The 13,500-nt window shown below is 46.5% G+C and overlaps 1 protein-coding gene across 2 annotated transcripts in view; it reads left to right on the top strand.

The window, feature by feature from the left end:
- Positions 1–12,852, top strand: part of MAD1L1 (mitotic arrest deficient 1 like 1) — a 452,304-nt gene extending 439,452 nt beyond the window's left edge. For both annotated transcript variants that reach the window (XM_079953794.1, XM_079953795.1), the window contains exon 18: positions 12,111–12,852. In XM_079953794.1, coding sequence (XP_079809920.1) covers positions 12,111–12,269 — 159 coding nt within the window. In that variant the 3' untranslated portion in view covers positions 12,270–12,852. The remainder of the gene's footprint in view (positions 1–12,110) is intronic.
- Positions 12,853–13,500: the final 648 nt, after the last annotated feature.

The following is a 13,500-nucleotide window of genomic DNA, read 5'->3' as shown; positions in this document are numbered from 1 at the left end:
TAAGATATGTTCCTTGGACGTATGAGCTGGCTTGGCTTTTAGAGCCTGGTGTGCCTTGATTGGCTTGGAGAATCAGCTGACAGTATTCAAGCTGGGAGATCAGCTGACTTCTTTGGAGCTAGCACTGGAGCCCCAAAGGGAAAAGGGTTGCCATGTGTCCTCTTTTTCCAGGACACAAGCCCCTAAAGTCTAACTAGCCTGAGCTTTTGAGGAACCACGGTGTTGGTGACCCAAGACGCGACGTGCTAGATCCTGGCTGGTGGAGACCTTCGATCAAGGCCAACCTCCCACTGCTTTAGAGAAGTAGCAGCTAATATCATGTTGAGTTTCCCTTTTTTTCTTTTCCTCATCTGAAGAACAATAATTCTTCCTCTCTCTATTCCTCTCCCTCTCCCTCTCCCTCTCCTTCCCTCCCTTGTAGACCTAAATCCTCTTCTTGGTGTCTCTGACTTTGCATGCAAGTGATGAAGCACATGCTGCTGTTCTTGTTTCTTAATTTATACTGAGGTTCTGCCTAAGGGCACTAGGCTGAGACGAAATAAGAACGTAGAAGAGCAAAGATGACTAAACCTAGTGTGAAGTACCAATGAGATTTGCTATCAACCCCGTATGTTGCTTTTACAAAACAATTCCTTGTGTCTTGGAGATGGGTAGCCAAAGTGCCCGTTCGTCTTCTGTTGAGACAAACTTTTCATGCAATTATTGCCTGTTGAATCCACGTGCTTAAGCGTCAGTGGACTCCCTACGCCAGCATCAGTCCCCGGAGCCTGGTGCCACCCGCCCACTCCATTCCACCTTTGCAAGGATAGTTACACTGTGCAAAACAGCTGCCAAATGGATTAATCATACCTGCTCTTCTTCAGCATGATTGTAGAGCAACTCACCCATCATGAGTAAAGCACCACTTTATCCCCATTCCCATCCCATTCGCCCCCCCCAATATTCACCCCCACAGTCTCTTTCAAAGAGAGGAGCCTGTCACAAGAAACAAGTGAAATGATTTCTATTTGGCAGCCGATGAATCCTGAGGTCTTCAGCAACCCACCTGCATCATGAATCACCTAGGAGGCCCTCCAGCTGGAAGCTGCAGGTTGTCACCCTCACTTTTTAATTTTATTCTTTAACTACCTGGAAGGAGGTCGAGGAGGCAAGCCAGTGGGGCACAAGGGAGAGAGATGCAGGAAATATAGCAACACCCCTAAAATAGCATCACAAACTAAGAAAGCTATTCAAAAATATCCCAGAGAAGTAGGGCCGTGTGGCCTCTTTTCTCAAACCAGGCACAGCAACCTACAATGTGCTATCTGCTCGTTAAAAAAACAAACCATTGTTTTTTATGTCCTGCCCCGGGGCCTGATGAAGGAGCCATATATAAGAAATAAAATGTTCTCATTGTGGTTTTATGTTATCATCAATGAACATTGGCCTTGACAAGCCAAAATAGAGCTTCTGTAATCAGAGGCCATTTGTCTCTGATCACAGGATGCTTGGGGTGAACAGCAGGCACATCATGCTCTGCCTATGAGCATCTGCAGCCTATTGATGTACAGAAGTAGATCCTTGGGGCAGGGAGGACCAGAGCACAGCATGTTTCACATGCCAAAGGCCTCACACTCAATCCTCTGCATGTGTATTAAAAGTACCAGGAAGCAGGGGAGTTCCCTAGGTACCTAGATGGACTCTTGGTCTGATCCTGCAATGCGGGTCATTAATGTTTGCTTGGGGATTGATGCCTACCTTGGGAGCATCTCCTGAGAAACTGATTTCCTTTCTGCAGTGGCTGCTGTGACCATATCTATCTATCTATCTATCTATCTATCTATCTATCTATCTATCTATCATCTATCTATCTATCATCTATATCTATGGCCTCTGAGTTCTCCTTCGTTTTGAAACAAAGGTAGGATCTTATTACAAGATGGACCAGAAGATGTGCAAGGATCACGCAGTGTCTTCTTCTTTATGTTGGAGAAGAGATCTTAGTGAGATCAAATACCCTGAAAAAGCTCGTGGGATCATTGCAAGTTGGCAAAGCTTATCAAAGCAAAAAATTTGAGATTTTAACTGTGTGCTTCTGCTGCCCTACAAATGGCTTCTTTGGTGTTACTGATGTTGCAGACAGATGGCCTGGCAGTCGCCTTTATAGGGCTTGGATGGGAGAGGGAGATGCTGCTGCTGCTGCTGCTGCTAGTGGTAGTTTCTCTTTTCTAGTGTGAGCTCAGATCAACATGGCAGGCTCACAGATGGTCAGGAGATGCAACACAGGCATGCTCAGAGTCGTCAGCAGTGAGATGCTTTCCTTCAGCAGTGGGGTGCTTCGGTCAAAATGGCCTTGCGCCTAGAAGTAGGCAGGAGAAAGTTGAAAGGTCAGAACCTGCTCCTGTTTCTGGGATCAGGATTTCGCCTTAGTGTTTATTTTTAACTAAGTCTGAGCCAAATATTCTTCTTCTTTGTTTTTGAGTCTTAAAAGTACATATTTTTGAGGGCCAAACCAGCACCAGTCCAAATCCCTTAATCATATTTTTTTTCCCGTGTCTCCTCAATCTGGTGCTGCTTTCTTGGTCATTTCCAACCCTGCCCATCTTCTTCCAACCCCCCCCCCCCGAGGTTTCATCCCTTTCCAAAGTGTTTCTAGTGAAATGCCTTTCTTCTTGGGCCAGTGTTTCTGCTTTTGTAGAAACATGTGGGGCTGCTACTGAGGGCACTTCCCCTTTCTTGCTCTAGGCCAGGGGTCCCCAAACTAAGGCTGGCGGGCTGGATAAGGCCCAAGGGACTCGTTTATCCGGCCCGCGGCGACTCCCGCCGCCCGCTGCCGCCACCCGCTCTTATCGGCACTGCGCTGTGCGGCTGCCCACTTCCGGGTCGGAGGAGCACTGGAAATAGCTTGTACACATGCGCAAGCATTATTTCCGGTGCACATCTGGGTCGGAGGAGGCCCATGCACATGCACAGAAGCTATTTCTGGTGCTCCTTCAACCCAGAAGTGCGTCAGAAATAGTGTGTGTGCACGCGTATGGGTACCCGCTCCCCCCCCTCCGACCTGCCACGCGATCGGTGCTGGAGACACCTGCCCGAGGCACGGTAAGTTTGCTGACCCTTGCTCTAGGCCGCCATCCTCATCCCCAGAAGATTAGAATTCTGAACCCAGAGTCATTACTGTCTCATGACCAAGGAGCGCTGCACAATCCCTGCCATGTGCTTACCTGTAGCAGAAATAACTCCTGCCCATCATCCATCCTCTTCTTGATTTGGGAGCAATGGAGCTACAGGTGCAGGTGTGAGCTCAGTTGCTTTCTACGTGTGGGTGTGCCACAGTTGGGTGTCATTCTCTTATTTTTGGTATGTGAAAGCTGGTTCATTACTCCCCTGGTTTTAAGGCAGTAAGCAGGTGTCTCCCATCCTAAAAAAAAGAAGGAGATATGGTGGTGGTGGTCAGGTGGTTCTCAGACGCTGAATAAGAAGTATAAAGAGAGTGTGCAGTTGATAGAAATCTTGCTTTGTACTTCAGATTGCTCTTTGCCTCTCTCACACAGGTATTCAATTTCCTTTCTAGCCCTGTCAGCCAGCTTCTCCTTTCTTGCCCACCCTGAAAGAGCAGCTTTTTCATTGCGTTCCCTGGAAGTCATTTTAATCGCTGCCCACTCCCTACCCCCTCTTTCTTTCGTAAATTCACTTTATATATCAAGCCAGCGACAGGGGTCAAAAGTCTTGGCAAGAAGCAATTATTATAAAGAACTGGCCGACCACTTTTAGCTTACAAACAGAATATTATAGTCAGGAGGAAGCTAGAGACACAAGCATTACTGCAGGGAAAAGCTTCTTTTCTCAGATGGATGGATGGATGGATAGATAGAATCCCTTGCATGTCACCTGGACACTGCAGTTCACAGAATCATACAATTGTAGTGTTGGAAGGGACCCTGTGTGTCATCTAGTCCAACCCCCTGCAATGCAGCAATCTCAACTAAAGCATCCAGGACCATCCCACCTCTGCCCTATTAGAGCCACATTGTTAAGCTGTCCTGTGGGGGGTGGAGAGACGACTGTGCAAAGTAATGTCACAGAGGCTTCAAAATCTACCAGCTGCTAAGAAGAAAAATCAAGAAAAATACTGCTACTGACAACCTCATAAGTATTGTCAGGCTGAACCCCATCACGTGGACCAATTTGTCTTGTTTGGTGTTTTTAATATTTCTATCACTTTAAATGAACACCTCCTAATTATAGTGATTTACTAGCTACCTAGGGACATGATATTTGAGCAGGGCCTAATGCTTAGGAGAGGCTGATCAGTGAGGCATGATTCAATTTGGGGATTTTGATAATGATATCACCACCCAGGAGAGCAAAGTTTTGAGCAATTATTCCGCTTCTCAGAAGTCTCCTCTGATTGCATTGCAGAACTAACGTGCCTGTGTCTCTCCCATCGCTTCCTCTCCTGTCCTTCCATTATCCTTATGTTTTGGGACAATAACTAGGAAAATCATTTAGAAAGACAAATTCACATTTTGGTAGCTTTATGTTCCCACTTCTAAATGTTATAGGATCATAGAGTTGGAAGGGACTCTGCGGGTCATCTACTCTGATCCCCTGCAATGCAGGAAGAGAGAGAGAGAGAGCTTCGCAGTATTCAACACAAAGCAAGGCTACTTTTCTTTATCTGAAATACCTGTCGAGGCTTACATTCTTGACCACTGCCCCTCACTGGTTCATCTCTCCTTAGAACCAGTTCATCTCTCCAGACAAGACCCTGCCATGTCATGGGTCTATTTTCTATCAACCTATTCTTTGCAGCTGGAGCCCTCCCTGCCTGGTGCCTGCCTTTCAGCTCCGCCTTCACTTGTTCTACTCTGCAAAGGCAACACACAATAGTTACCACCTGGGGCTGAAAGAAGATAGATCTACTGAGAGTCCCATTGTCTGCTCTTCAAAGATGTCTGTGTGGGAGAGACACTGGCTGCTGTTCTAAGGACAGTAAGGCTGGCTTTTCCCTCATTAGATCAGCACACTTATAATGTGGACCCCACAAAATTCTCCTCCAACCCTAGTAAGGGCCATCAGGATCTAAACCACTCCCTTTGTCCTTCCAGATGTTGTTGGACTACAGCTCTCGTCATCCCTGACCACAAGCCATGGGCATTGGAATCCAACAACATCTGGAGAACCACAGGTTCCCCATCTAAGCAAACGTGTGTCCTTTGATACCGACAGTGTTATATCTGACCATGTGCTGACCCTGATCACACCATTTGACCCAAACATTTGGAATCGGCTCGCCTCTCCTTCGTTATCTCAAGGTCCTTCTGCACCCAGAGTTTTCGGTTTGAAATGGTTGTGACTTTCAAGACTAGATTTTGTGCATACACCTGCGAAGCCTGACAGAGGATTGTGTGCCTTGCATTTTGTTTCATGCACCAGCTTTGTTTCCTAGGCTGCCCTTTCTGTGTGTCGACATTCCAGAAGAAGCTGGTGGTCTCTCTGTGAGGCAGCTTTGCCGTTTTCAGAGGCAGCTGCGCATAGACAGTTAGCTCCTGACATTTAGAAAAATCTTAGAATCTAAAGCAAGAGGCAGAAACCAAAGGATTTTCCTGCTAAAAGGTCAAAACTGTGGGTTTGTGTGCTTTTTTTCCAAATAAAAGAAGGGAAGGATGTTTTAACATTGGTTTGTTGGTCTGTGACAAGATCTAAGCCTGCTAAAGTGAAGATTAAAAAATACAGACCATGGCAGGGCAATGGAAATGGCCAGCAGCGGGAGGATGTTGTGAAGTGAGGGAAAAGGTTAAGAAAATGCAACAAGGGGGTTGCTTTGAAAAGAGTGCCTTTGTGATACAATGCACCAGGTAATTCTCCTGGGCAAACCCCACTGAATCTGCCTGGCCCTGTTTAATGCCATCCCAGCTAGTGTCCTTCATCATAACCCTTGGAAGTTAACTCCATCAGGGGATCACATATTGCTCAAATTCCTTTTATTGTGTCTTTCCTAAAGCAAACTGCACAATCTCCATACCTCTGTTTGTTAAAGAGCAACTCCAGGGGTGCTGTGATCCAAATCAGGACCATGGCATGGGGGGAAAGGGGAGCGGGTTAACCCTTCACAAAAATACACACCCCAGTTCCCCTGGTGATTTTTCTATAAATAGCAGCTTTGGGGAGAAATGCTTCAATTTTGGATGGGAATGTGGCATATGTGTGAGGAAAGTGTTAAAAAAATAACCATAGTGTGAGGAAAGTGTTAAAACTGCCCCCACCCTCAAAAAATTGTTCTCAGTGCCCCTCCCCTTGCAGCTTCATTCTATAAAGAGAAGGATGTGGGGGATCCCAGGCATGATATTCAAATGCACTTTCACACACACACACACACACACACACACACACACACATATCACTCTTCTCTTTGTTAATGGTTAAGAATGAAGCGCCCCTTTCTGTTCTCTCAAATGAGGTTCAGAAGGTTACATTTTCTAAATCTCCACCAACGTGGCATACTTGTCATTCCAGTGGTAAGTCGCGCGACACTCACACGCTCTGGAGTCGTGTATGTTTCATTGCCGAGTGACAACACTGATCCTCCTTTGTGTTTCGCATGTCGCCACGTTGTCTTTCGAGATGTTGGCATGACCCTGCCAGTCGGATGCAGCAACCTCTCAACACGGAGGGCTTAAAGGGAAAAAATGTGATGCAGCATCTGACACCCGTCTGCACTGAATGTGCGCTTGACTTCCCACTTGGCTTGGGTCAGGGAGGAGGGCGAGACTTGCTGTGCGTTGACAGCTAGGAAAGCTGTTCAGGCTTGTCGGAAGAGCTCTGCTGCACCACAGGGGGATGAAGAAGCAGAGATGGAAAGGTGGGATGAGTTACGACTCTTGGGCAGCGGTAGCCACACCGATGGCCTCCAGAAGTTGGACTACAAGTCCCATCAGCCCCTTTGTCAGCATTGCCAATGGTCAGGGATGCTTGGAGTTGGTACCCTTTCTCTAGGAATTGAGTGGTAAAGCTTTTCTCGGCTGGGCACCACTTAAGGTGGGAAGGCAGAGGCTCACATCGAATATCTCTTGTGCAAACAAGGAAACAAAATGAGATAGAAAATGGGTGTGGCAGGGAGAAGGCTAGTCCGGGTGCCTCTTTATGGCATCTTAGTTTTCTGTGCACAATGTTCTCTCCCCCCAAAAAACAACTTATGGTGAGAATTACAAGAAAATACAAATTTTCACCTGCAGACTGAAATGGTACTGTCCAGGAAAAACTTCATTCCTTGATTCTATTGATTGTAGATACTGGCTCTATTCCTGTACTCAGAGGGACAAACCAAGCAACAGCACCTCTGCCACTGCCATCCCTAGATATCCTTACAGGGCTGTGAGGTCCAGAACTACATAGAGTTGATCTCTTTGGCAAAATGACCAATCGGTCTTAAGATTGGTGGATCACTACAAGGTTGTGGCTAGACATGGGTGATGTGTTGATATATCACCTGAGATCGGTTTGGTGGCCAGAGCGCAATGGCTCCTTCACCCAGCGTCTTGTGGGGCTGGGCCTGATGCAGTTTGTTCCCCCCTCTGCTGGTGATACATTGCAATGTTGAAAAGCTGATATCGCCCAGCACTAGTTGTGACCTGATCTAAGATGGGTTGCAACAGCATCACCAGCACGACAGAAATGTTTGGTAGGTCGCCAAATATCTGTTTCGAATATAGGTGGCTTCCAGGTCTGTAGTGACTGAAGAGTAATCTCGATCAAGTCACCTGTGTCTGCTTGTATTGGAGTTTCTTTGTGTAGGCCATGTGCAGACATTATTTCCCCCCCTGTTGGTCTGGTGACATTGGAGGATGTGCAGAGGAGACAGGCTCACTTGCGTTCTCTCTGTGTATAGGCAGGACCAGGACCAGGTACCATCCAAACCAGCCAGAGAAACTAGCCATCATTAGAGGAGAGGACACATAGAATGAATGGGCTGGAAAGTTTATTGTGCAGCTAAGAGAGAAAGGGCAGTTGGATCATGGGCCGCTCCCTTCTCTCAGGCAACCATTACCCACCACTGAGCTTTTGGCCCCTCGGCAACCTTCCTCTCCTTCAGTGGCAGGTAGATGGAGTGGAACGAAAGCCGAAAGGCACTATTTCCGAAGCAACTGGCTCACTCAGCGACTGAGAGCTGGTGCTCTGCTGTATCTGTAGCACAAGCCTTCCAAAAGGAATATATATTAAAAAATATAAAGCCCTGAATAATTTACCAATATCCAGTGTTAAAAGGAAGATTGATGGTGTTTTCCTTCTCTCCGAAGACAGCTAATCTTGTCTCATGCAGAAAAGCAAAGGCAGCTAAAGCCTCTTCTCTCCAAGGGGATGCCAGGACATGGCACCATCACGGGCTGCAAATTCACACACACACACACACACACACACACACACACAGCCCTGCCACGCAGGCAGAAAGCCAGCTCTGGATTTACAACCAGCGTGTCAGAAGAAGTACAGGCTGGAAGTGCCAAGGAGGGAGTGCAATTCAGTGGGGAATGCCTGCTGTCTGTGCAAAAGGTTTCAGGATCCCTTCCTGGCATCTCCAGTAGAAAGGATCTTGGGCTGCAGGGCCAGGAGAGACCCTTGAAGCTAGAGGGGGGATCATTTGACTTTAAGAGAATGATAAACTGAAAATATAGTTTTGCCAAGCAGTAGACAGCATTGTGTGTGGACATGTGTCAAAATTGCTTATCAAGAATTTTCATGTGTTGGGTTCATATGGCTTCTTGAATAATGGAAAGGCTGTTTGCATGATCAGGCGTGTAACACATTTGCGCAATTTACCATTTTACATCATTCAGTTGGGTTTTGCTTGTCATTGGCAGCTTCAAGGAACTTTGTCCCCAGCCCATAAAAAGCCCATTCAGCTATCATTGAGGTTTTCATAGAATCATAGAGTTGTAGAATTGTAGAGTTGGAAGGGACCCTGAGGGTCATCTATTCCAAACCCCTGCAAGGCAGGAATCTCAGCTAAAGCATCCATGGCGGATGGCCAGCCAACCGCTGCTCAAAAACCTCCAAGGAAAGAGAGCCCAGCACCTCCCAAGGGAGTCCGTCCCACTGTCAGTCAGCTTTCACTGTTCTTTCTGATGTTTCCTGATGGAGGTTCTTCCTGGTGTTTGCTCCCCCCCCCCCACTGCCTATGCACTTTTGAGCCTATTTCCATCAACCCGCGGCCCTCCCAACATCGTTGTGGGACTCCAGTGCTGATCAGCTCCAACCAGCATGCCCAATGGTCAGGGATAGTGGGAGCTGCTGCAGTCCTTCATGCATGGGGTGGGGGCACAGGCTCCCCAACCAAGGAAGGAAGGAAGGCGAGATTCAGCACCTAATACTATCATTGGGGGTGGCGGGGAGTTAGAGGCAATCCGGCCACCACCCCATCCACAGACATTATATTGGAAGGCAATTGGGCAATTTCAGAGCACACAGAATTGAGTTGTATCCAACTATTTTCTACTCTGAGTAGACCCATTTAAATTAATGGACATGAGACCCAGTGCTTTTTTCCTAGAAAAATAGTTGCCGGTACTCACCATGAAGTTAATACAGTAATTGTTACACTTTTTAACAAACAAACAAGAGGTGCTGGGACTGCGTACCTTGAGTACCCCCTGGGAAAAAAAGCACTGGACATGACTAATTTGGGAAAATTTATTTCAGTGGATGTACTCTGGGTAGAACTTAGCTGGATACAAGCCATTCTTCAAAGGTTTTGGAGGAGGGTTATCAAGGCAGTGGTCAACTCTTCTTTGAATCATAGAATAGAATCATAGAATCCTAGAGTTGGAAGAGACCACAAGGGCCATCGAGTCCAACCCCCTGCCAAGCAGGAAACACCATCAGAGCACTCCTGACATATGGTTGTCAAGCCTCTGCTTAAAGACCTCCAAAGAAGGAGACTCCACCACACTCCTTGGCAGCAAATTCCACTGTCGAACAGCTCTTACTGTCAGGAAGTTCTTCCTAATGTTTAGGTGGAATCTTCTTTCTTGTAGTTTGGAGCCATTGCTCCATGTCCGCTTCTCTGGAGCAGCAGAAAACAACCTTTCTCCCTCCTCTATGTGACATCCTTTTATATATTTGAACATGGCTATCATATCACCCCTTAACCTCCTCTTCTCCAGGCTAAACATACCCAGCTCCCTTAGCCGTTCCTCATAAGGCATCGTTTCCAGGCCTTTGACCATTCTGGTTGCCCTCCTCTGGACACGTTCCAGTTTGTCAGTGTCCTTCTTGAACTGTGGTGCCCAGAACTGGACACAGTACTCCAGGTGAGGTCTGACCAGAGCAGAATACAGTGGCACTATTACTTCCCTTGATCTAGATGCTATACTCCTATTGATGCAGCCCAGATTTAAATAAAGGACCTGTAGCCACCATCTGGGCATGGAATTATAGAACTGTAGAGTTTGAAAGGACCACAAGAGTCATCTAGTCCACCCGCCTGCAATGCCAGATTAAAGGGATCCTCTCTCTTCCCTCACCCTCTAATAAAGTCTCATTCTGGGACATTCTAGGTTTTTTAAACTGCCTGTAGGTTTGGCGCTAGGATAGTGTTAAAGGTGGAGAGGATTCACACATCCCCTGTGAACCTTGGAATACCTTGTGCTCCTGAAATACCCTTAGTTTTGAGAGGGACCAAATTCCCTGAGTTTTGAGCTGGAATTTCTTGCCTGAGACCTTACTGCTCAGTGCTCCTTTCCTTGTGGGGTCCAGCTTCTCTGGCCCACTTTCCACTTGAGTCATTTCACCCTCCAAATACCTCTTTCCACAATGGTTTGCCTGCTGGGCTACCCTTGGCAAGTCTTCTGTGTGCAAAGCAAGGGTCCGTCAGCAGCTCTGCCCCTCTGCCCTCAAACCCCCCCCTTCAGGGATTGGCAGAAATGACTGGCAGAATCCGTGACCAAGAGAAAGAGATGGTGGAGGAAGACTGGAAGAAGTTTAAAGCTTACCTTAAGAACTGTTACAATATGGATCAGTGTTAAAATGTCAAGGGGAAGGAAGATGCAGAATTACAGCTGAAAATGTTTGATGACTTAAGGTGAAATTGAGAAATTTAATAAATTTAAATTTAATTGGCTAAAAGGGTTGCTGAAAAACTGTAAAATAAGGATGCAAAAAGGGTGAGGTATGGGGAAGTCCGAGAAAGGAGGCTTATGAAAAGGAGGTTAAGAATCTATATTTGTGTGTTTGTATTGGTTGATGCTTTTATGTTGTTGTTGTTGCTTTGTTTTAAAATTGGAAAATTAATAAAAATTATTATAAAAAAAAAAAACCCTTCAGCCTTGCTCTGCTCTAGCAGGATGGATGGTGGTGGCTTCCTGGGTTGGCAGCAAAGGAAAGGTTGTCCCTTTGAACTGGGCCTGGGGACCCTTGCTAATGGCTGTTTGGGTACTGCTGCCTCAAGAAAGCACAAAATCAGGCTGCATTTTTCACATACTGTTTCTGATGTGAGGCTTAAATGCATGAAACAGCTCTGTGGTTGCTTTTGAACAAGATGCCTTCCTGATTAAAAAAAACAACAACTCATCAAAACCGACTTGGGTGTATATGCCGCTAAGCTGTTTAGAAATCTAATGGAAGTAGTGAAGGTTGAATTATCAGATCTTCGGGAAGAACGAGGGGAGGGGGCTGAAGGGCTAAGACCATCAATCTTTCATGGGGACAGGGGATAGAGCTGTTTGTATATTCCAATCCCATTGAGACTGGGTTTTTTTGATAGATTACCTTCAGTGGCGCTCCTTTTTCTGCACACGTTAACTCGACAGCCGCTTTCAAGTTTGTTTTCAAAACGTTCTCAACATTCTTCCCACTGCTCGGCAATTCATTATTCATCTGAGGCTTGCGCAAGGGAGCATTGTTCAGAGATTTTGGAAATGCAGAATCTTAATAATGGCCCAATTAAATTGTGTGTTGAACACCTGCCCAGCAGTAGATAACACTACCTTGATTAGAATAAGATATGCTGTAGGAGTCTCTGCAGCGAGGGTGCTGGAATCTGCTGGCGTCCTGGGAGAACAACACTGGCAGTCATGAATTAACAGCTTCGCTTCCCTTCTCCCACCCACCCTCCTCTTGTTTCCCCCCTACAGGCATCCAGAGCCCCCCATGCGAAGATGCAGCTACTGGAAACTGAGTTTTCACGGACAGTCCAAGAGCTGATCGACCTCCACCTTCTGCAGCAGGACAGCATCCCAGCCTTCCTCAGTGCTGTCACCCTCGACCTCTTCAGTCGCCAGACCGTGGCCTAGTCCTGCGTTGGCTGTTCTGTTTCTTCTCACCTAAGTTGAAATTTTCCAGTTTCTGCCTTTAATGGTTTCTCAAAGAAGGGGCCAAAGAGATCTCCCCACCCCACTCTTCTTACTCATATTGGATCTTTGTGGCCAATGATAGCTAGGGAATGGGGGACAACATCCCCCCCCAAAAGAATACATTTATGAGGTTTCAGAGGGGTTATGGAGAGCCCCTGCTGGCTGGTAAAGACACCCAAGCCAGAGAGAATGATTGTCCGGTTGCAGCCCAACTTGTTAGCTGGTAAAGGACAAATGCAAAATAAGTGTCCTGTGATCCTTCAGGTTTCTTTAATATCCGGACCCCTGAGCACACGTCCTGCTCTGAGGCTGTCCTTTCTCTCCCTTTGGCCCCAAGGCTTCTCTGACAGTATCTGAAATCCAAGGACTGGGAGGGAATGCTTTGTGCTGATTTAGTCTGCAGTAGATTGAGATTTTGACCTTTACCTTGTGCCGGATGAGTCCTCCTCACCTTCTGTTAATTGCTCTTCCTGTACCCTTTCAAGACAGGGGTTCTATGAATAAAGTGTCACTTTTATATCAACTGTGCAGTTTACATGGAAGCCTGCAGTTCCCACTTGCAACCTGACACTCGATTCTAGGGCTGTTTTGACAATGAGACCTGGATGTGCTCCAGAGTTTGGCTCCCCAAGAATGAACACAGGTAACAGTGATGAATCAGAAGCAGAATTTTATTATGTCAAAAAAAGGAAATTGGCTTATCATCTCAAAAGCAAATTGGCACATTTACTAAATACATTAAACTCAATCAGCAAACAGCACACCAATACTAGGCTGAGCTTGGGAGAATTAAAACCAGTACAAGAGTTATTGTTAGAAGCAATCCTAGGAACACATACAAAAACTAGGAGAAATTGGATGAATAGGGTGGAGAGGAGATTTGACTGAGGGGGTAAAAGTGGTACTGGAGAGGGGGAAATGGGGGCTGATTGTAGTGGCATGTTGGTAGAAAGAGAATGAGGATGTCAAGTGAATAAGCAAGGTCTGGGTGGTGATTTTAAGGTGCTTTGGGAAAGGTTTCAGGGCAAGCAGTTGAAAGAGTTTGGGGCAAGATGAATAAAGAGAGCAGGTCTCCCCAAGAAAGAGGGAGCCTTGAAAGATGTTTGCGAAATGCCTTCTTGAAATGCATCTTATTCTGCTATCCAGGCAAGATGAGGGAAAGCGATTAACA

This window comes from Podarcis cretensis, assembly GCF_951804945.1.
Source record: "Podarcis cretensis genome assembly, chromosome: 14".
Lineage (NCBI taxonomy): Eukaryota > Metazoa > Chordata > Lepidosauria > Squamata > Lacertidae > Podarcis > Podarcis cretensis.
Note: the sequence above shows the minus strand (reverse complement) of the source record. Positions and strands in the feature narration are given on the sequence as shown.